Source organism: Diprion similis, chromosome 1 (genome assembly GCF_021155765.1).
Source record: "Diprion similis isolate iyDipSimi1 chromosome 1, iyDipSimi1.1, whole genome shotgun sequence".
NCBI lineage: Eukaryota > Metazoa > Arthropoda > Insecta > Hymenoptera > Diprionidae > Diprion > Diprion similis.
In genome coordinates this window covers 7995078-8018143 of record NC_060105.1, presented here as the reverse complement: position 1 = coordinate 8018143, position 23066 = coordinate 7995078, and the positions used below count along the sequence as shown (strand labels likewise).

General features: G+C 45.8%; 2 protein-coding genes across 5 annotated transcripts in view; both read right to left on the bottom strand.

Annotated features, from left to right (window-relative positions):
• LOC124408610 overlaps positions 1-23066 on the bottom strand; it is a 51683-nt gene that overhangs the window by 8757 nt on the left and 19860 nt on the right. The window contains exons 2-9 of one of the 4 annotated variants that reach the window (XM_046885657.1): positions 15985-16047; positions 3860-5578; positions 2551-2843; positions 2133-2462; positions 1590-2012; positions 1141-1494; positions 789-1059; positions 20-705 (exon numbers count right to left, since the gene is read on the bottom strand). In XM_046885657.1, coding sequence (XP_046741613.1) covers positions 20-705; positions 789-1059; positions 1141-1494; positions 1590-2012; positions 2133-2462; positions 2551-2843; positions 3860-5578; positions 15985-16047 — 4139 coding nt within the window. Of the gene's footprint in view, positions 1-19; positions 706-788; positions 1060-1140; positions 1495-1589; positions 2013-2132; positions 2463-2550; positions 2844-3622; positions 3644-3859; positions 5579-15984; positions 16048-23066 lie in introns of those variants that run through there. The other 3 variants (XM_046885667.1, XM_046885685.1, XM_046885676.1) reach the window with 3 other exon arrangements.
• LOC124408626 (mucin-5AC-like) lies at positions 5807-14195 on the bottom strand. The gene has a single exon (XM_046885698.1). It carries the CDS (start codon positions 12809-12811, stop codon positions 6344-6346), a length of 6468 nt encoding a protein of 2155 aa, XP_046741654.1. The 5' UTR covers positions 12812-14195; the 3' UTR covers positions 5807-6343.

Genomic DNA, 23066 nt, shown 5'->3' with positions numbered 1-23066 from the left:
TTTTATCAATCTCTCGTACCTCAGAAGACGATGACGCAGCTTCCTCCGCATCGTTCTGACGCCACTGTGTATTCCCAGATGCTAAGGATTCCTGTATCTCCAAAGGCTTAAGCGGGTCCTTGGCACTCCAGGGTCGTCTGTACCGTTCCGGACTCCACTCTGGCTCGTTTGGGTCGGGAACCGGGCTGCGATCAGCGTATGCCGGTGGTTTACCTCGTTCAATCGAGGAGATAGGCGAGGCAGGTGGTATAAGCAGCGGATCGTTTACCATTACATCGTGCCCAGGGTCTGTTCGCAGGATGAGACGTTGAGGATGCTTCGGTGCTACTTGAACCTGATGGGGTTCAGCAGAAGCTCCGTACCGGACGGGCAGCTGGAGGTGTTCTTCAAAAACTTGTCGAGCTGGGAAAATCTGTAGCTGGGTTTTGTGGTGGTGTATAGTCGGTCGGTGGACGTGGGGATGAGCCGACTGTAATAGTACCTGCGGCGGTGGTGGCGGTGGTCTGATCCCCACGTGCTTATCGTCTGGGTTTTTAGACTGTGGAGGTCTGGGTCCACCGATTTTTCCCGGCTTTCCGATGATAACATCGCTATTGGCAGTTATCACTTCACCAGGTGAGATGGGAATACCCTTGACGAGACTAACTGATGATTTGTGGCGTGTTTCTGGTATGTAGTTGAGATTGAGGTTTGCCAATTGATTTCCTGAAGTGAGCAATCACTGGAGTATTTTTCATTCTATCGAGAGTTGTAAAGTAGCCAAATGGTTGCTGGAATAGCTCACTTACCAATATTTTGACTCTCAGCAGTCTCGATATCACCGTCAGCGAATTCTGATACTGGAATGTAGATGGGCGATCTCTGAGTGGTTGTATCTTGACCGCTATCAACGGTCCCGTTTCGTCGTGAAGCAGTTGGTTTTCCCTGTAGAAGACCGGCCATTGCGGTGATCACGGGACCTAAAGCGGATAGTCCATTGATACCGAAGTTAGTGAAAGATCCAAGAGAATCAAAAGAACCGCTCCCAGCTGCAGACGCATCGTCGTTTCCTTCCGGAATCTGAAGCCCAGAACAATGACTTTGCGTGACAGTTTTCAATCAATGCTGTGTATGTAATTACAGAAATGAAATTTATCCAACCTTGGTATTCTCCCCAGTCGAAACTGGCGTCGTCGGTCGTGTTTCCAGTTCTGCTGTCGCTGTGGAAACTGCTACTGCTTCTGTTGCGATTGAGGCAGGAGTAAGCGACGTTGAAGTTGGATCGACGCGATCTTCCTCGTCAAAGAAAATTATAGTAGAGCCGGTAACCACGTTATTGACCTGATTCATGTTACTAGGTTTAACGACAGATTCCTCTTGGGGCCGTGTAGTCGTTAAAAGAGCATTCATGTAGCCGGCATCAAGAAGACTCGGCGCAATTGATTCAGTAACAACATTTTCCACGATTCGAGAACGTGACGATACCGTAGTCGAGGTTTCGCCATTAACGCCAGCCTGTGTTGAGAAGACGACAAGGGATATTAAACAACTATCAAAGCAAATTATCGATATCAATCAATATATGTATGCAATATTACCGAATTTCATACCTGTAGCAATGTCGTAAAATACGTGAACGTCGTGAGGTAAGTTTTTGTAGCGAATATTCGAATTGGTTCAACTTTCGCCGTGGTCGTGGTGGTTTCGGATATTGTCGGGGTTACCGGAGTCATTGAGGCCGTAGGGGTCACAGTGGTTTCTGAACTTGCGAGAGTCTCCTCTACCAAGGCTGTATTAGTGGTTGTCGGTCTTCGTGCAAGTACTTTCTCTGTGACCAAATCAGCGGATGTCGCTACGTTCGTACGAACCACTGTGCTGCCCTGTTCCAGGAACGTACTGTAGTAGCTATATGTCACGTAGTAGGTCTTGACAACGTCTGATTCTAATTCAGCCGATGTTAGCGTCGTTTTACCAGCGATTCCATCAATGCTTGTCGTTGGCCTCGGGGACCTTGCTGACTCGGTGATGACAAGCTGCAAGATTACGACAAAACATCAGTCGTACCTATCGATTCGAAGACGTGCTTCAATAATTGAGGGAAGAAATTTTAGTGCTTATTCACTACAAAAATTACATAAAAACTCTGTACTAACCCGAGTAACGACGTCATTTACCGCTTGTACCGTGGCCTTTCCATTTTCCGTAATCGTTTTCTCCAGTGTTCTGGTACTCAGGTAGGTGTTAGTCTCCGGAAGTGGTGCCTCAGATGGCTCAAGAACGAGATCGAGGTATTCCTGCGGAGCAGTTACGGTGTTTCTAATTACGGTTGATCCACGGTTGTCGACGGGGAGTTCGTGGTACGCATAAGTGGTCTCGAAAACTTCAGTACCGAGACTGGGCGAAGCTTCGAGGGAGAGACCAATCGAAGAAGCTGTGGAATCAGCTGGCGAGTGTCTTTCCACTGTTGCGGTGTTGTAAACAACCTGGAAATCAGTAACAGTGATAATTATATGAATGATTTGCTCAGCATCCACTGCTTTAAACTTCGCAGGATAATGATAGTTTGCGTACCTCCTGCTGCGTTGAAGTTCTAGTGGAGCCACCTTGATCACTCAAGGTCGTTATATACGTGAAAGTCGTCGCACAGGTCTTCGTCACAAATTCCTGTGGCTTGTCTTTTGGCATCAGCATCACCATGGCATCAGACAAAGTCAACGTTGCCGGAGGGCTCGCAGTCTCCCACCTAAGGGCAGGGGCGGGTGTCGACCCGGCGACGATCACCTCGACGCCATTGGACATTATCCTTGTGGCTAGATTAAACCTTCTACCCTGCTCGTCTTCAGGTTCCACTTTTGCGGTCTCATCTACAGTCGCAGTCAAAGATACGCTTTGAATTTAATCTCAAGCTTCAATTTCTCTCGTTTGAACACTGATTAACTTGCCAATTTTTATTAAGGGCGCGGCAGTGGGGCAAAAATTCAAGCTTTGGAAGGGGTTACGGAAAAAGTCGAATCGTTTAAAGTTCAGAACCAAGATTGATTGAGGCCAGCCTCGCCTGCTCCATCATAGATATTTACAAAAGATTGAACACGCCTTTGCTGGAGTATATGTATAGATATTTACAGAGCTCGTAGTAGCAGCCACTCAAGTTGGTAGATAAAGGCGTGAAATAAATTATAGGTGCCATATAAATTATTGTTGAGGGAAATACCAAAAGCCAATTTAGAAAAGTTTCATACGTATGTGTGATGGAATGCAATTAATCAACATGTATATATATAGTATATGCATAGGTACAATATAGAAACTTTAAAATGTTGGGACATCGTAAATAAGTAGCATGTAAATAGGAGCAAAGATATTAGAAATGTAGTATTCCGTACGTGTAGATGAATGCATAAATTCCAGGAATACACAGCACATACTAGATAGAGTGTTTGTTGAGTACGGGTAAAAAAATATGCCAATATTTGTACGGAGGTTCGAGGTGAGAATGGTACTTCAGCATGATAAAATTTAGCGCGGATATAATCACCGTCGGAAAAAGCCTTTACCATGATATAGTATTTGATTTGCGAATTTTTTAAACTAAACAAATCGGACATTGAACTCTTACAGACTCCATGCTGCTTCCAATACTCACCGCATCATTGGTATGCAGTACCTACAAGGAATGAATGTATGCTAAATACTGTATAGACTTGAGAATGGAATATGTAGTCAGAACGTGATCGTTCGTAGCCCTTCGCGTTCGCTCGTCACGTTTTCTGGACGCATAATCGTACGTACGGGTTGTTTACCGGGATGTACAGATACGCGTCCGGCGCCCAGGACCACGGATGAACCGGTGAATAAATATCAACGAGGAAAGAATACTCACCATCGTCAATTATGTCGGGGCTATACACGGGCGACGGGGGGTCGATTGGCTTCGGCGGTGTTGGCATCGAAGTTGCTGGAGATGGTGGAGTCCATTGTGCCGATAGCAAAGACGCTGCTGAAGATGTCGCGACAGCGGCGTTTGGGAGCGTCGCGGTAACGGGTACGGTCAGTGTCAGGGTAGTCACTTTGGGTTTAACCGCCGTCGACGACGTTACTTCCGTCTCGAGTCCGTTCAACTTGGTTACTACGTACGTGTACGTACGCAATCTTGTCGAAGTCACGACCGTCTCAGAATAATAAACGCTCGCGATTGACTCGAAATCTAGAGCTGATGTTTCATCCACGCGAATAGGAGAGGTTTCAGAAATAGAGGAAGCTGACGGGACCGCTACGTAGGGCACCGACAAACCCGTGCTCGTCTCCTCGATAACCGCGGGTGAGATCGACGTTACTATTCGCGTTGGGTCGGAACTAGGAGCTATCGTGGACGCAAAAGAGCCTGTCAGTGCTTCCGAAGATTCGATAATTATTTTGGGATAAGCACTAGATTCTCCTAACAAATTGGACTGAAGGGAACTGGTGGACGCAGGTTTACTTTCGGGCTGTTTGTCGACTGTCGCGGTATTGTGGTCGACACTGGCAGATTGTGCAGTGACAGGGCCTTCTCCGCTAAGAAGGGTGTCCATTGGACTTTCCTGAACCGACACATTGGAACTGGGATCTGAGTTTTCAAGTTCCATCGGAGTTGTGGGTTTCTCTGTCGAGAGCACCGTATCTTCTTCAGTCTCCAAAGACCTCGATTCTTCATCGATGACTATGTCGTCGTAATCCTCTTCGTCTTCCGATGGTAGGAAGAAATGGTCTGTCAGGATCACAGGAGCTTCCGTTGAGGTTGGCGCAGCCGGGGCTACGCTCTCGATGACATCATTCACGTCTTCATTTAAACCGTTTCCAACTGTATCTAAGGCGTCATCGAGGCTGGGGGTCGGTGTCGATAGTTCATAATTCTTCGTTTGGTATTGGCTATATTCTGACTCGCTGATGCCATCGTCGTAATCGCTATTATCGTCATCGGTCTCCACGTCACTGTATTCCTCACTCGAAACAGCTGCCTCATAAAACCCAGTCGTGATAATCGCCAGTGTCGGCGTTGCCGTTGGCGTTGGCGTCGGCAATAAAACTGGTCTTACATTAACAAGCTTCTTTCGAGTGACTCGTGATTTAATCAATTCTTTTTCACTCGATGCGGGCAGAATCTTTCTCCGGCGGGTAACTGTCACCTTATGCCGAGGGGTGAGCTGTTCGTCATATTCAGACTCACTCTCGAGATTTCGACTTTGAGTTTCGTATTTTGGCATTCTCGCTCTACTCGGCATTCTAATTCTCGTAACTATTACCCGTCGAGGTGCAGGTGGTGCCTGTTGTGCTCCTGAGAGTGGTGTAAGAGGTCGGCGTCGAACGACGGTCACCTTGTGACTTCCTTCACCTCGAGATATCGGAATACGAACTAGCACTCGTTTGCTTTGTCTACTCAAGAGTTTAGTGTTCGCTCCATCTTCGACGTCTTTGACATTAGGTAAGGGGAATTTCATTTCTCTTGAAATGTCCACCTCTTCATCATTATCGTGGTCTTCATCGTCATGAATGCCGTCGTCGATCTGGTCGACGGTAATTTGGCTAGCTGAAAGCTTGGCGCTTGTGGATTCCTCAAAATGACCTGAAAGTCGGATTTTCTGTTCGCTTTTTCCCATTTCTTCAAGTTTAATAGTAGCATTCCATTCAAGCAGTGCTGAGTGCCAAAGCGTTTGTTGGTGCGATCATTTCGCAGGGTTAAAGGTTACAATTTATTTCGCACCTTTCCAATCTTTGTGTAGAGGTATATACGGTTTTAGTAGAGTTATTTTCAACCTTACGATTACAGTTTTATTTTTATTTTTTGTTGATGTTGTTGATGTTGATGTTGATGTTGATGTTGCTGTTGTTTTTGTTGTTTAGTATATAGTTTCGTGTCAGAGTCTCGTGTTGGAGAAGCTAAGTCGCCTTCTGAGCGTGCGTTCGGCGCTTGTTAGTATTATAGGAGATAACGGAACGAAAGATGAACCGGGATTCAAGTGAAAGATGAGAGTACCCTGAATTAATAGGCATGGGAGGGTATGGGATGGGCGAGATGGACGAATGATTCCGCACCTTTCGTCGCCGCATGTATCTGCGGATCGTAGATTTGTCGTTATCGCGATTTACGCATTTGAAACAAGTATAACTCGACGTATACCTCGAGCCTCGTAATAGTATCCTATTCACATCCGCAAATACGACGAAGAAACCGACGACAGGGGCGGACGGCTGTTCAACGATTCGAGAAATGTTCGTGTAATGATTAAGGAGGTGGGAAATGGTATGGTTTGGGATTTATGCTTAAAGTAATGAGCTTAAATAATTAATGTCTAGAAGTTACGGGGCTGGGAAAATAACAGGCTAAAGATTAGGCGTAGATCATCGTCGCAGAAATGTGTCGACCCACGTCGCCAACTACGCTCTCTAGACTCTGAGTTGGCGAGTGCACGCCGACGAGTTCTTCGCCTCCGTCCAAAACCATAATGGTTTCGGGCGCTGCGTGGAGGGATGGTCCTCGTGATGCGTGGAGCTCGATCACGGGTGGTGGATTGCCGATGTCTCTGCGACTTCGCGAGACTGACGCATCCTCGCCGACACGAACTGTGCTCAAGACAGTGCTGAACTCCCCTGGGCGTTTACCCGATACGTATAGTGTCACGACTGACGACTCCTCAACTACAGGTTCCTCCTTCTTTCCCGAACTTGCCGGCTTCCCAAATCCGTTCTTGCGCGTCCTGGGCCTGTGACGCCGCTCTGGCTCTCGTTGTTCATCCTCATCTTCGTCGCGTAGCGCCGAAAATACTTCCTCCTCGTCATCCTCTGATTCCCTGGATGGTTTGTAATCTACATCTGCGGGCTGACGTCTACGTTCGACCTCACCGGGTAGTTCGTTACCCTGCGTGCTAGCTGGGGTTACGGCGAAGAGAGGATCGAACGGGTTGGGTTGTTGGAATGGGAGCTGGGGCTGAAGCTGGGGTTGCGTGGGCTGTTGAAGTAGCAAAAGAAGGGAATTTATATCTGGAGTAGGTAGTGCGGCTGTTGGCGTAATGACCACCGTGTCGGTAATAAACTCAGTCGCGGTTATCACATCGACGGAGGAATCGACGAGGGTCGTGAGAATCTCCTTGCCTCGGAACGTCAGGGGGATCACGGTGCTTTGGTGCTTTGTAATCGTTGTGACGTAAGAGGTAGTGCGTGTATCGTAACGAGTGGTTGGAGTTCCCTGTTGTTGTGGCTGTTGCGGCTGTTGAAGACCGCCGAGGAGTGGATTTCCTTGGCCAAGCTGTCCAAGGAGAAGTTGCGACAGCAAGATGTTCGCCAGGGGAGCATTTGCTGCTGGAAGACTGGGTTGTTGTGTTGACACTACATTTTCAACGGAATACACAGTCGACGGTATCACTCGGGAAAACGTTGTGCGTCGTCCGCCAATCGACGTTGGTCCACGGGTGATAGACGTCGTCGTAGACTCGTGGAGAAGGAATCTGGTCACCTCCGTCTGGCCTTGAGCATTCGTCCCAGTTACATCCCCGGAAATGACGGTCAACGGTTGTCCGTCTACGCCGACAACCGTGCTGTAGCGGTCAGGGCCAAGAACTTGGGTGCTTGGCCGTGCTGTGACAACATACTTTAGCTCTGTTACACCATTGGTAACTGCAGGAATTGTAGCTTGAGCTGGTATGTAATGCGTTACCGTAATTGTACCGTCGAAATCAGGCTCGAAGGATAATTCTCTGGGCTCATCCCGAGGTTGTGAGTTTGCTCCCCGGTTGCGCGACGACGATGTTCTTCGTCCGTTGCTGTTTCTACTTCCTGAAGGTCTCGAGCCGGTTTTGTGTCTGCCATCAGACGATGTACGCTTAGAACTAACGGGCGCCTCGGTATGGGACGAACGGGATCCTCCGCCACGAATCCGCGGGGGTCGCGGTCTGGAAAATGATTCTGTTTTTCCTGTCGTTCTGCTCCGTGAACTGCTCGAGCCCGGTCGCTTATATCCAGACCTAGTTGAAGAGGACGAGTCTTTTTCCCTCAAGGTGAATTGTCTGCTACTGCTGCTCGTCGGTGAGGGTTTTATCCGAGATGAGGAGGGGGAACTCCTGGAACCCGAAGGACGTGCCTTCGATCTTGATCTCGGCTTTCCAGAAGGAGTCGCTTCCGTGGCATCCTCGGTTGGTTTATTGTTGTCATTTTTATTTTTGTTGCTACTGGTATTACCATTTGTTCTACGAGAAGACTGTGACCTACCTCTGTAACTTCCAAACCTTGAGGTGCTAGCTGGCTTCGACTTCTGACTTGATTCAGTGCTATCTTCGGGTTCTGGGTTTTCTTGAGGCTTTTCTTCTGTCTTTGCCTGTGGACTGTTCGACTGCCCTGCTGGAGGTCTTCGGAATCTATTTGTTGTCAGAGCTCTAAGCTGGCTTGCCTGACGCCGCACTCGACCAGCTCGCCCCACGAAAGGTCTGATGCGGACGGCTCCACTGTTGGGAGTATAAGCTGTCTTTCCTGAGCGACGGTTTTCTGACGTCAAATCTTGTTCCGACGCCTCGTAATCATTATCGACAATTTCATCGATCGGTTCGTCATCCTCAAATATCTCATCGTCCTCTTGGATTTCGTCACCCTCGTCAATCGGCGGTGGCGTTTCCGTCAGATCAGTCGTTTCAGTCGATTCAGTGGGCTCGGGTCTTCGATTGTAGAGTCCCCTTGGAGGGAAGAGATTCTGTTGTGTTTGACGAGGTCTGGTGTATGTTGGTAGGCTCGGCCTGTTGCCCGTTCTTCCAGCTAAAAATGGTAATCTGTTAGGGGTAGATCCCGTGGGCCTGACGAGGTTCCCATTTCTCCTCGTAGTCGTCGTTGGTGGACGCTGTGTATTGCCCAGTCTTCCTGATACGGGGGAATTACCCAAGGTTAATGGTCTTCGGAATTTAAGTAGAGGATTCGTCGTTCTTCTTATCGACTCGGTGGTGGTTTGGAACGGTACAGTTCCAGTTTCTCCAGTTTCGCCATCATCCTCATAGTACCGATCGTCCTCCGTGTACGGAGTTTCTTCAGTCACGATAGTGGTCGCGGTGTAGTCATTCGCATTATCATCCTGGTCTTCGTTACGTACGCTTGGTTGTTGGCCTCGAAGAAGTGTTGATGAAGCTCGAATGCCAGGTCTGTATCTGGACGATCCGGCTGGCCCACCAATTAAAGAGCTAGAAAACCTCGGGCCATTCCTTGACGAGCCTCTGCCCGAACCGATGGAGGATGGCCCAGATCCCCGTCCACGGAACACGGAAGTCGGAGATATGCGGGATGAGCCTCTACCTCTGGTGCTTCCCGAGGCGAAACCAGAGCCAGACGGGAAGATCGACGTAGAGGAACTGCGTCGTCCGGAGAAACCTCTCCGTGATCCAGAAAACTGCCCCGTTTGCCCAAGGGTACTCGAGTAGGGACCCGTGGGTGAGCTTATTCTGTTTCGCGAAGAGGCAAATCTGTTGCCTTTTCCGGCCAGAGTTGCTGTTATGGTGGGAGTTATATCTGTCCTAGTGATCGTAGTGGCTCCCTGAGCACCCTTCCGTTTTGGATTGAACGTTGGCCGACTTCTAGGTGCAAATGGTCGTATAACCGGCGTGAACGATTTACTTTTCGTGGTGAAAGTGAGTCTCGACCTCTTTGAGGTTTTCTGCCCGTCTACATTTTCGTTGCGATCGTCATCCTCATCCTCCGTATCGTCTTCAATCTCCTCAGTAGAGTCCTCCGTTGACGATTCTGTCGTTGGATCATCGGACATGGAGGATTCTACAACGGCAGGCGAAGGATGAACCTGGGTGGGGAAAGCAGCGCTCGACATTGCGATATTACCATCAGCTGCGCTAGGGGCAATGCTGGAGGCCAGTTCACCGGAAGCTGTTACTGCTGGAGTGGCACTCAGCCAGCTAGAAGTGCTCTCAATTATCTGAGCATACCTGCCGTCGATGCTCGTCCCGATTACCTTGGATCGGTAGAAGATTGTTGTATCGTTTGCTTCGACATAACCTTCGATGAGGCGAACTAGGCCAGTCCGGTGGGTTCCCGTCTGGCTAGGGGTGACAGTAGCACGTCGTTCCTCGTCGATCTTAGTGCTAGAAGTGCTTTCAACTACCTTGGCATAAAGACCGTCAACAACAGTTCCGAGCTGCCGTGTAGTGAAGTATACTGTACTGATTTCGTCGGCATCGATTATGCTTCCCCGATTCAAAGATAATACACCAGTAGGTAGCACTGGGGTAGCTTTCGCTGTGGAGGCTGTGGAATCTTCGGGTTTCTCAATCCGTGTTGAGCTCTCAATTACCTGAGCATAAAGTCCATTAATAAAAGTCCCGCGAACATCCGTGGCAAAATGTGTTGTAGTTCCATCCACGACCTTGCTTGAACGTACTGTCGAAATAATACCAGTGGCCCTGGCTGGACTTGGTTTGTCAATTGTGTCCAGTGCCTGGACACTGGGAACCGCTGTGGCTCCACCACCAATTGCCCGCCCAGTTGCCCGGTCAGCTGGCTGTGCAATGCTTGTTACGGTTTCCAAACGACTATTCAGAACAGTCGAGTTCCCCACGTAAGATGTGGTAAAGTAGGTAAAGGTCGTGTAGAAGGTAGTTGGGTCAGGTGATATTGACTCGTTATTGTTAACCGCAATTCGATTTCCTACGTTACTTACATCCGCAGCCTGATCGCCAGGCTGCGTTACCGCATCCTCAGTGGTAGAAGGTGCTTCTGACGAAACTGGTAAACTCGGAGAGCGGACTTCATTGTCCAACACGTTTCCTTCGGGTTGAACATTAGCACCTACGACATAGTCGCGACTGGGTAACGGCGCTACCTCCGTTGTTGGAGATGGATTGATTTCCGGAGTGGCCACGTTGCTGATAGTCTCCTCGCGACTGTTGGTAATTGTGTCACCATCCTTGTAAAAGGTCGTCCAATAGGTCAGCGTCGTGAATTCCGTTGATGGAGCGGTGATGGTCGATATTACGGGTTGCGAATCTATCGCAGAAGGTCTTATGGTTTCCGTGACAGTGTTAGTGATGGTCTCCAGACGACTTACAACGTTGGATGCATCGCCTTTATACATGGTTGTGAAATACGTAAACGTGGTATAGCTCGTCTGAAGTAGCAAAGTAACTGCTGGCTCTACTTCGTGGTTGTTGGACTCGGAAATCTCCTGATCATCGGGGAATGTGTTGATCCTTCTTTCTCCTGCATCGAGTATAGTTCCTCCCCCGGAACTTGACGTGGATACGACGTCCGTCACCATTCTACCGAGGACCTCGCCGTCTCCGGGTTCGTCGAGTGGGTTTGGAGTCATCTCTGGCTCCTCAACGACGGCAACACCTGATACATTGTCGCTGTCCGCTTGCAGGCTTGTCGGCGGAGGAGACTCGGTTGTCTCCTGACTTTCTCCAGTTACCATCGTTTCGTCACCATTGGTTTCTTCTTTTACTTTTTTCGCCAGTTCAAGGGCCTCCTCCTGGGATTTTTGTTTCTGAATTGCCTCCAGGTACGCCAGAATTTCTGGTGGCACTGCCGGTTTTTCGATTTCCTGTGGTTTCGGCATCTTTTCCGTTGTCGGCGTTTCTGGTGTAGGCAGTGTGTCAGGTAACTCAGATTTTGGTGTCGTTGGGAGCACGGTGCTTGGCTGAATACTGCTGGTTACTACATTAGTGAAGACTTCAGTTCTTGTTTCGATCTCGGTTTCATCTTCGACAAATATCGTGGTGAAGTAGGTATAAGTCGTGTAATACGTCTTAACTACGTCTTGGTGTATTTGAGGGGTTACCTCGGCTGAGGGAGTTGGCTCAAGACTAGATTCTGTGGTAATTTCCGTCTCTTGTTCAACATCGATTGTTGAAATCCTCGATTCTTCAGTCGTGGCAACGTGATCCTCCTCTTCGGTCGACTCTTCGGCTTCGGTCTCAACCACAGGTTGTATTGTAACAGATGGCGGAGTAATCTCCTGCGATCTCGTCGGAGCGATAAGAACTGACTCGGTCTTGTCGAAGAGGCTGGCTACGTCAGCGGATATATCGTAATTGAGGCCGACCGTCTGCGTAATAATATTTGTCTCAACAACCTCGTGGCTGATAACACTAGATGTTTGTTCTTGGAAGAAGGTCGTCAAGTACGTGTAGGTCGTATATAGCGTTTTGAAAATAAGCTCAATCTCTTCGTCTTGTTCCGTCGTTTGTTCCTCTTCCGATTCGCTAGTAGACTCAGACGACGTTTCTATCTTTGGCGTGGTAGGTGGGCTAGTGTTTTCCGTCGTTTTAGTTTTGACCGTTGTAGTCGTAGTCGTGGTTGACGACGTTGTTGTTTCACGCTGTTCTGGTTCCGGCGGGGTTATCGGGGTTTCGGTTGTCGTAGTTTCACTAGCGATACTTGCGCTTGGAGCAATGAACTCCGTGACGTAAGACACTTCGGACGAAACAACCTCTCGCGACTTGACCGACGTAGTAGTAACATCATTTTCGTCTGGTATGTAGAATGTCGTGAGGTAAGTGAACGTCTTGTACACGGTGGACGGGAGCAGTTGAAGACTCGGAGAAGCAACCACCTCCACTTGGGAACTATGATGCTTCGAATCCTTGTCATCTAACGGAACAATATTTTTCCCCGAAGAGCCTTTGATGCTACGTCCCTGGGGATCGCCGAGAGTAATATCGTTCGGAATCTCGTCATCCATACCGGGTGTGCCGGCGGTTGTGGGCTCCGTTGGTATCATCGGTTCATCTTCCTTGACAAGAGTCTCTCGTGTCTGTTCCTGAGTAGTCGGTGGATTCACGGTCGTGTCCTTGAACGGTGTGGTCAGCTCGTTCATTTCCGGTGTGATCTGTTCAGTACTTGTGATGCCTTCATCTTCTGCGTACTCCACGGTTGCCTCGTCTTCGGAGTCAAACGAATCGGACGCATCATCGGGGAAGAAATAAACGTCGGAAGAGGTATGAGTGACCTGTGCATAATCAGTGCCGATGTACGTGCCGTAGATAAGGCTCTTATAGAGTGTCGTCGTGCCATCGACCGCGGTCGTGGAAATGATGGAGGTCAGGAGGCCAGTGGAACTTTGTGAACTCGGGAGCAGTGGGGTGCTCGACGTAGACGTCGCCTCGAGCTCCGGCTCGCTGACGACGCTTGGCTGAAGCTGAGAGCCGTGGGCCCCGCCGTTAATCGCCTCCAAAAGCGGATCGCTTGGTTCTTCGTCTGTGCCGGGTTCCGAAGCGTCAGTTTTCCAGTGTCCAATGACGACGCTCGTCGCCTGAATCTCCTTCGCGGAACCGTCAGCTGGCCTGAGGGTTGCGTCTCCCTTGATTGTAGTCGCTGGCCTGCCAACGGGTGCAGGAGCCGTGCTGGGTGAGAATACAATCACCGTGTCGCCGACGGTCGTTGTAAAATCAGCAAAACCGTAATAGGTAACAGTACCGAGAGGCTTTTGCGCAGGCAGCCGTGATTTAGCCAAAGATGCAGGCTTCGAATCTGACGCTTGTTTCCGCAAATCAGATCTGGACTGAACACCAAACGCCTTCGGTATCCTGGGCGTGAAACCTCTGATTCCAGGGGAAGATGATTCTTTAGCGTAACTAGGCTCTGGCGAGTAAATAGCATCCTGTTTCACCGTATACGTTGGTAGATTCTCAGGTGATCTGACCTTCGCGGGTCTGAATTTTACCGAGTCTACCACCGACCTCGGTTCATTCCTCGCAAAAACGTCGTTCTCTCTCACCAGGAGTTCGTCGAGGACCGGGGGTAGGACTTCGGATGCATTGCCGTCGGCGTTATGCGTCGATTCTGAATCGCTCGCCGATGGATTTGGCACCGCATTATCCAAGGCGATACCGAACTGCCAATCATTCTGGGACGCCTTGGACGGATAGACGATGTAGGGATCGGGGCTCGAGGGGTCGGGGGCGGCGGTTTCCCTATCGTAAAATACGCGGCTCGAGGTTGACAATATCCGGGCGTAAAGACGTCCGTTCGCCAATGTCGTTCCCAGAACTTGGGTCGCGTACTCGGTGCTAGCGCCATCCTGGACGAATGTTCGCGCGGTTTTTGTCAGCAGCCCTAACGGCGGCGCGCTTTTTCCAGGTCGGGCCGAGACGAGGAGGACCGTCGTAACTCCTGCATCCCGCGATTTTATCGAGTACCATATCAGGTATAAGAAAAAATTTATACGCACGAGGGTGGTTTTTACGAAGACGCCAATGGGCGTTTTAAGGGTTCGAGTATACGATTATATTCAACGGTTGAATAGCCGCAAAGTGAGATATTTGAGAGTGTTGCGTTAATTACCGTTATTATTATTGATATTATTATTATTTTTGTTGTTGTTGTTGTATTAATAATACGTGTAAAATTGTGCCAGATCCAGATCCAAGTGCCAAGACATACGTACGTCCCCGTGCGTCCGTGCGTTAGATAAATTTTTTTTCGTATGAGTTTTTTATAGTGAGTGAGAATTAGAAAGACAGAGAGATAGAGATAATAATTATTTTTTTTGTATATCGTATCACCCGAGATAGGGAGTTTCGTTCCACGTTACGTTTGTCCGTTCGTCATTGTAGATTTTTCGTGTATATCGTAGCCGTTCATTCGGACGCGTCGTAGTGATTTTCATCGTTTTATCGAAAGTCGGTGGTGCGGTGGTGCGTAATTCGGAGTGTCGGACAGTCGGACAGTCGGAGAGGCGGAGAGGCGGAGAGACGGACGGACGGACGGAGAGACGGACGGTGAAGACCGACGGCACCCAGTTGTTTCAGAAGATCAACAGAGATGAAGGCAGGGGAGGCAGGCGGGAGCAGAAACAGAAACAGAAAAGAGATAGATAATCTTACAAATTAGTATATAGACGAGCCTCCTCCATATCTCCTCCTCCATGCAGCATCAGAGGAGAACCTGCGTGTTACCCTGTGTATATTATATTATATACGTACATAGGTATACTAATATAGGGTAAAGGTATGTTTGGACAAATCTTCCAAAGTTTTAAACTCGCGGTAACGAAACAGATGTTCGAATAACTGAGAAATATTTTGCGAAAAAATGAAAATAAAAAATTCTAACGCATAAGTTTTTGGTGCACTCGTTGTTGGACGATTGTAATCTCAGCAGGTATTATGAATGTCTCTCTATAGCACCAAAGTATAAGGATCTTGTCAAGCTTTACGTCCAACATGTCTTCTTTTTTTCTTTTTTTACTTGCTTTTATCCAATTTAAATATTGGTTAATCAAAAGTTTGGGAGATTTGCCCGTATACAAAAGACACGGTCGTATAAGTATGTAGGTATAGTAGGTATATTAAAAATAACATCCAAACTCGGTGTCAAGTTATATGTACCCTCGGTATTAATTAATATTATATAGGGAGTGTACAGTAATAGTAGAGCAAGAAAGAATATAGTTGTTGTTTAAAATTCATTTTTTTTTTATATATATGTACAATTTTGGAGAATCAGAGCTATTATTACGGCAAGTCAAGTCCCATTGTTCACCATTCTTCGAGGCATTGCGAAAAATATAACAAAAAAAAAAGTCAAGTCGTGCCTTGAAGACTTCGTTTCCCCCTCTATTCAACATTCAACGATCCATGTATACGTATAAATGCCGTATATATATACATATACGTGTAGATGGAATAGAAGATAGAAGAAGACAGGTAGAAAAAGAAAATAAACTTTCTCACGATTCGTTTGTTTTTTTTTGTTCAAAAATTCTCACGACACCGCGAAAATATTTCTCTAAAATGTTGACTGGAATTCATGACAATTAATGACTCTAACAATAGGCCTGGATGGATGTTAATTTATCGGATAACCTTGGACTGGAAGAAAAATCGATGGTGTATAATAATCTTGGTATTCAGTTGTGGGATTATACTACAGTGTCGTGTAACAGTTGTACTACACAAAGATAACGATAATAATAATTTAGTCATAACGTGCACCGCGCAAGTTAATAATTGTAACTGGTTAGCGAATTGAAGAAACTTCCTCACTTACCGTCCAAGTCTCTTTGCACCCTTGCGGCGTTGGCTAGGTGATTATTTTCGGTTAGGCTCTCATCTGTAAAATAAATATACAATGCGTATTAGATAAATGCAGCATATATGTATCTAAAGATGCAAGGCTCACTGCAGGGATTTCACTCGATACACTCAGCGTGTAATTTAGCGATATTAAAATATAACCTCATTCCGATGCGGTCGAGTTATTCAGACAATGAAAAAGAAAGAAAGACGAAAAAAACTTCGGCTGCAACTCGAACCGCAATTACTGCTGCTCCAGGCGCCGGCAAACCTTTACATCCGAGTCTCTACTGCAAATGCATTCGCAATTCTTAACGTCTAACAATTACAGGTGTGCGCAGATTGTAAGCACGGAAAAATTGCAATAAGACCGTTAGATTTATCTCTTGCAAGACGTCAGGTACCTACTGCTGGAAAATTTTCAGTGTCAATAAATTGTCGCGGAGTTCTGCGGGAGATTTTCGATTCGAGATATATTTAACTCTGCAATCTTGAAAGAAATCGCACGAATGTGCATCCTCGCGAACAAACGATCGTTTCGTCGAACCCATTGATAGATTCCTAGCAGACCTCGTGCCCCAACAATATCCGCGTTGACAGTTCCCGGTCACAGATGTATCGCTCCGGGTAGCTGTAAGCGAGGCTGCTAGACGCGGATTGGGCGAAAGAGGCCCCGGGCCCCGGGCCTGATTGTAAGACCCAGAGGCCGCCGTGCCGACTGGAGTAGGTAAGTAAACGTACGTAACAAGACGCGCGTACAGTTATCTGACCGACTCTTTTACTCGCGAGAATCCACGCCGATCATCCGCTCGTTCGTGCAACCTTCTCGGGATGTACCTATTAGACGCTTGAGGTGCTGCTACCTTCCTACCTTCTCATGTCTGCACCTCATTCAGCCAATCGCAAGCTTCGCGATTTACTCACCGACCGTTTGACCGTTCCCGGTCATCCGACCGGCCCTGCAATGAAGCAGACGTGGTGACCCGGGTCGGTCCCGTAGGTTCTTCGTCTGCCGATTAAGATATTTTTTATTTGTTTCTTTTTTTTTTCTCGCCACATCCCGAGCATATGTTCTATTTTCGATCCCTACTCATCCTGTTTCTTTAATCTTGGGGGCATCTTCCGCCATGTTTTTTTTTTCTTTTTTTTTCTCGTTCGCGGCGGACGTTTCTACGGATGTTAGGAAATTCTGTCGACCAGGTGAGCGAGGTAGGCGCTGATAGTCGCGCTCCAAACGGTCGGCAGACGTTTGGTAACGGTATAACACAGACTCGAGGACGCTGTCAAGACCCCGTATCCTACTCTGCGCCAACCTCTATGACACTTGATGTTTATTCAAACTACGTGAATTCCGGCAAAAGTACGTGACGCATTCTGTAAGTAGGGTGGCCCAATCTTGGGGAAAACGTGTCGCGTCTAGTCGCGTGCTGACTGCGAATAGAGGCAAAATCGAACTCGGAGATTTGCTTCGAAACTCGTGACTTTTGTCATTCAACAAGTCGGGCGAGTGTTTTACTGTTTACCTAGATTTTTATGCAAATTCAATATACTTTTATTCAGTTATATTAAGCATCCGTTTCGTAACATATATTTTTTTTTTTATACTGTAGTTTGTGTAACACTTTGTGGAATACTAACGTTTCTGTACCTGCAGGGATTCGAAAATTTTTTTTATCTCAAAATTATTCTTATTTCGTTCCGTTAGTTGGTCTTAGAAAATGATACAAACGTTCGCCGGAAACAACACGCAGCGCAAACTTCCAACGAAACGTGATTAATATCCAAAAAAGTGTGAAACAATGGTCGATTCGATCTCTCCTGAGGATGTCCTGCGGCGGTAATTTTCTCGGCTTTATAACGAATATACAGTTAGACTGCAGGAGTCAAAACAATTTCGTGTTAAAAGTTCGTTGAGCTCTCAGCAATTAAATATTATATACCTACATAAGAGCTCGACGATGATATTTGATCATTTTCATGGATATAATTTGTGAAAGTCGATATCTTTCAACGACAGGCAGACATTAAACAGGCGTGCTAATCCAATCGCTGTTTTCTCCTACTCAACGTGAACCAGCTCAGGATTATCCATGAATCCATAATCGCGCGCGTCACACGTTACGTATAATCCTTGCTTAATCTGCAGCCCAACAATTAAGGACACCAGCATCCTTGCAGTTGTCCTTCGTCCCGAGTCAAGGCGACCTGCTGAATATCTTCTCATCAAGCTTCACGCGGCGGTGTCTCGAGATCGGATTAACCGTTCCGGAAGGCGCGTTTACAGCTCAAAAAAGGCAATTAAGCTACAAGCTGCGAAGCATCAGCCTTCGCCTTGTTAGCCGAGTTAAAAACGTGTTTCGTTGCACCCCTGCTGCACCTGCAGAGATAACGTTGGATGGATGAAGCAAGCCCAGGACGCGTAATATCCGTTTCGTGGGTATTCGGGAGCAAAAAGAATCACCGCAAAATGCATTTCTCTGACACTCGATCATGCGTCGATACGTCAGCCCACAACACGCAGGATACTAGATGTTATCCGTCTTCTAGACGCATCTTGCACCTTGGCGCGCGAGAAGTTGCGAAAGTGAGAGTTGCGCTCCTCTGCGAACACTTCCGTCCCTCACATGGACCCAGAGAACGCAACTCGGTATACATATATTTGTAATAACGCGCTGGACGCTGGCGAGAAGTGAAAAACTTGCGCCAATTAAAATTCCTGAAAGGTGACAGTGCAGGGTATGGTATTATATGTATACATGTATAATGTTGGAGGCGAATAAGGAGGTGTTCGACTTCGACTCTGGATCTCTTAGCTTTTCCTCCTTCCAGGGAACAGCAATCTGAACGATAGTTTTTATAAGCTTTGAAAAATTTTCACTGTCGGCTTTTGCAAAAATACTCGCATTTGCTTCTAGTTGGTGACGAAAAATTTGCAGGGATAGTATAAAGTTTGGGAGGACGTGAGGAGTCATATTTTGCAATATTGGTTTTCATTTGTCGATCATCAACTATAGAATATTAGACAATTATTTTCAATGTGAAATAACTGTTATTGACCTTGTTGAATATTGTTGCGTGTAGCCTTGACCAATCTTTTAATTGATCCGTGCAAATTCGTAATAACTTGGCGCAACTCACGCACCTTTAGGTTTGGATATTTAGTAGAACCGTCGAGGGATATTCAAATGGACGAATTGGACATCGCGTCGAAAATGTGGAAAAGAAAGTATCTCTAGTATAAATATTTTTTCTCAATATAGAAACAAATAGATGATCATTTTTCACAAAAATAAATTGAAATTCCAAACTCATTCGGGTTGACTCGTGTATTAAATTTTTCTGTTTCTCAAGATCGATCTGTTAAGCGTCAATTACATGAAATAAAAGTGAAACGAGTGTAATCGGTTAAGGATTGATTCTCATCATTTTTTGTTGCAGATCAATTGAAAGAACGGCGTTTTGGGAATTCTGAAAGATCACGAGAGCAGAATCACAACAGTTGGGAAAGCGCTTGCAAGGAAGGAACCCAGTATAATCGGCGCAGCAGACGAAGGTAAAAACGAATCAATATTTTTGTTTTATTTCTTTCAAGAGTAGCTAATTGTAAGACTGCAATAATTCCTCGAGTAATTAGCACGACCTTGCGCCTTTCGTGGTCTCTGCACAAGCCTGTAATTTCCACGAGGATTTTCTCTACTCCTCGCCGGGTGCATCCTTACTGGGGTATCTCATTTATAATTTTTTTTCTTTCTATTTCTAAGTTGTTACTCGAAAAATTTACGACAAATATTTTACGTATATATATTATATACTCTTCTACGTCCTCCAGGTTTGACGACGATTTTTTTTTAGTTGTTGTTAAAAATTTTCCGAGTGACATCTTGAATAAAAAACAAGTTTACAAATTAACCACCCTAATACCTAGTCCACGGCGCATTTTTTGCACCCGTGTTGGGTATAACATAATATGCTTCATACGTGGATATCGTAGCTACAGTACAACACGATAATTGACGCGGAGAGGTGGTAACGTTTCGCAAGAGAAAGTGCCGGTTCGTGGGAACCGGTAACGGGGACGGGGGCACGTGGGGTACTTCGCGGTTCCCGCACGCGTGTGATACACGCCATCGATCCTGAGTATAGTTGCTTATTATTAATTCGGTCTAAATGAATCGAGGTGTCGTTAATTCTTCCCGGAATTTGTCATCGGTTTTTTTTTAATTTCTTCGATATTTCGTTAAAAATGACTAACTGCACTAATCACATATAATATTCTATGCAGAGGGCGACCCTGAGTCCATTTTCAGTTCCGTATGTTCTGTTAATTATTACTATTTTTGTTATATCTATTCAGGAAGAAATCATACGACACTTGGATATTTCACAGCGATTATATTAATGGACTGTCGAATCGATATTCCCGTTTATTTTTAATTTTATAATCTACTGTTCCAAATATTACGTGTAATTGATTGGATGATAGGCTCCGATTATCCATTCAATTAAAGTTGCGTCAAAATTATGTAACGGAGGCGCAGATTAATCTGAAAGTTTATTTTAATGAATGGATGCGAGAAGTTTTCAGTCTGTCATATGCCTGTTCGCAGTGCGATTCCTGGACGATTTGTAAAGAGATATTCCGATTAACTGGTGTGCGTGTGAAAAAAGCTTCTCCTATTTATACACCCGTAGCTGTATAATAGTGGCAGATATTCGCACTGCGATGATGCTTGGCAATTTCATTCAAAAAATCGTTATCAATTTTTGCTTGACAAGCAGGTTTTTCCGACATTCTTGACATCACAATCACTTTTCGTTACATGACTTTGACCTTATTTCTGAATTTCGATACCGAAACGACGGTGATTACAGTTTTTCAACCGCGTTTCTTCAGCCGAAGAATGCGCAGTGAGCGGGAATTCGGATGCCGCGTGTGTAACTTTCGTTTAAAAGTATGAAAGAACCTTTTCAACCACTTAACACTCAACCTATCCAACTAAACCGCACTTTTACTCATCGCGAAAGTACCATATTATAAACGCGTCTCTGGTGCAAAAGTGCGAGACGCGAAGCCTGGACCAAAGTCTCGATATCTAAGAAGTAGGCGCTGCGCTTTGTCGCGGTATATAATAACGCGTGTCGCCGAGGGAAAAGGTAAAAGTGAAAATTATTGTATCGTTACGCAAGGAAAGTGCAACGCTGAACCGTTTCTCTTACTCTTTAATAACATAAATCTGTACAATAATTTGCGCAGAAAAAACGCTCACGCGAATCACGTTTTGACTCAGGATGGCCACACACCTGGAAAATCTGGAAAACCAGGAAATGCCAGGGTATTTAAAAGGGATCATGAAAAACCTGGAATCGTCCGGGTATTTTTAATTTGGTCATGAAAAAAACTGAAAATACCCGTTTTCTATAACATGGGATTTAAAAACGATTTCTTGAGGTAACAAGTTTACTTTTTTTTTTCATTGAGAAAACAAGTTGGCTTATATTGACAGAATTCCGGGCATTCCACATTTTGCTAATCGAAATTCTCCGTAAAACTCGTAATTATTTTTACCTGTTTACCTACGCCATAAATGTGTGTAAGTCGCGTCACAGCTTTGCCTGCATTACCTTGACTATTTTCACTTCGCCTTGCGGCTAAACCACGGTGTCCAGTCCAACCACCGGGGGTTGCATCACTTGGAAATTTACCGCGTTGGAAATCCCCGAATGGGAAAACACGGCTGTAATTAACCACTCATTCAGCATCCGTCTTGTAAGGCAAGCAGGCGATGTTATATTCGACCCGATAAATAAAACGGAGGAGGAAATTCGAGTCGATTTTCATCGCTTTGCAGTATTTTCGGGCAAATCCATTGCAGACGATAATAATGCGGCATTAAATTTACGTAGAAAGTTTTCTAAAAATTTATGCTAAGTGAGCTAATAACGAACGGGTACCTGAATATTGAATCTGCAAATACAGAAAGGCGCTACTTGTCGCCAATCACGCGATATCAGTGTCAACGCGCGGTTCAATGTGGAATAAAATACCGTAGGTCACACACAATAATGAATATTTATCAAGCGGTCACTGCCTCATGAATAATTCATTTCTACGACGGCGAATGGCTAAACTCACCTATTTTTATCACAGCGATGAAATCCCTTCATTTCTCGCACCAAAATGCTTAAACTGAGAACCGATTCTAGTTAAGATATAAATTGATACAAGCTTGCGGAATATGGGATAATTAATTTTTTCCTCTAATTATAATTCTAGTTCGGATATATTGTATAACTCGTTTTATGATCTTGTCTACATCACTCGTAATTGAATTTACGACCCAAGTTGAATACGTACCCACAACATTTTGTTATTGGTCGTCAATAATCAGACGACATTTTAAGCATATATTTCAATGCAAAATCCGTTTATATATCTATGAAATAAATCTGGCGCGTATGTATTTTCTATAGTTCTGTCGCAATTAGGAATATGATAAATGCTTCGTGTTTGTTTTAAAGTAGAATAAAAAAGTTTTTAACGGTTTTTTGTCTGACCATATAACTCAGCAATGGAACATCCTGAAAAGTTTATATAATGCTTCGAAAAATGTACACAAGAATATCATAGCTTCTGTTTACGTCGAAAAAATAGTTAAAAATGCAATTTGTAGGTATAATGGACTTCTTAGACATCGGACGCGCTGTAAATCTGTGAGAAACAGCTGGTTTGCAATTGACGTGAAAAAACTAAGTAAAAAAAAGTCGAATTTTGATGACGAATGAATTCCTCGAAGTCCTCTGAGCCCAGCGATCGATGATCGATGCGGTTTCTACAACCGCACACGAAGGAATCGCCGATGAAATAATGTATTTAGATGTAACTAGGTAGGTGGTAAAAAAATCGTAGGCATTCCTGCGTGGGAATATCGGCATGTATTTACACACCTGTACATTACACTCCATTACAAATGGAGAAATTATGACGAGACAACGGCTGCGTGGATGGCATAAAAGAAAATATGCCCACCTGCCGATGCCCAGAACGAAACGATACTG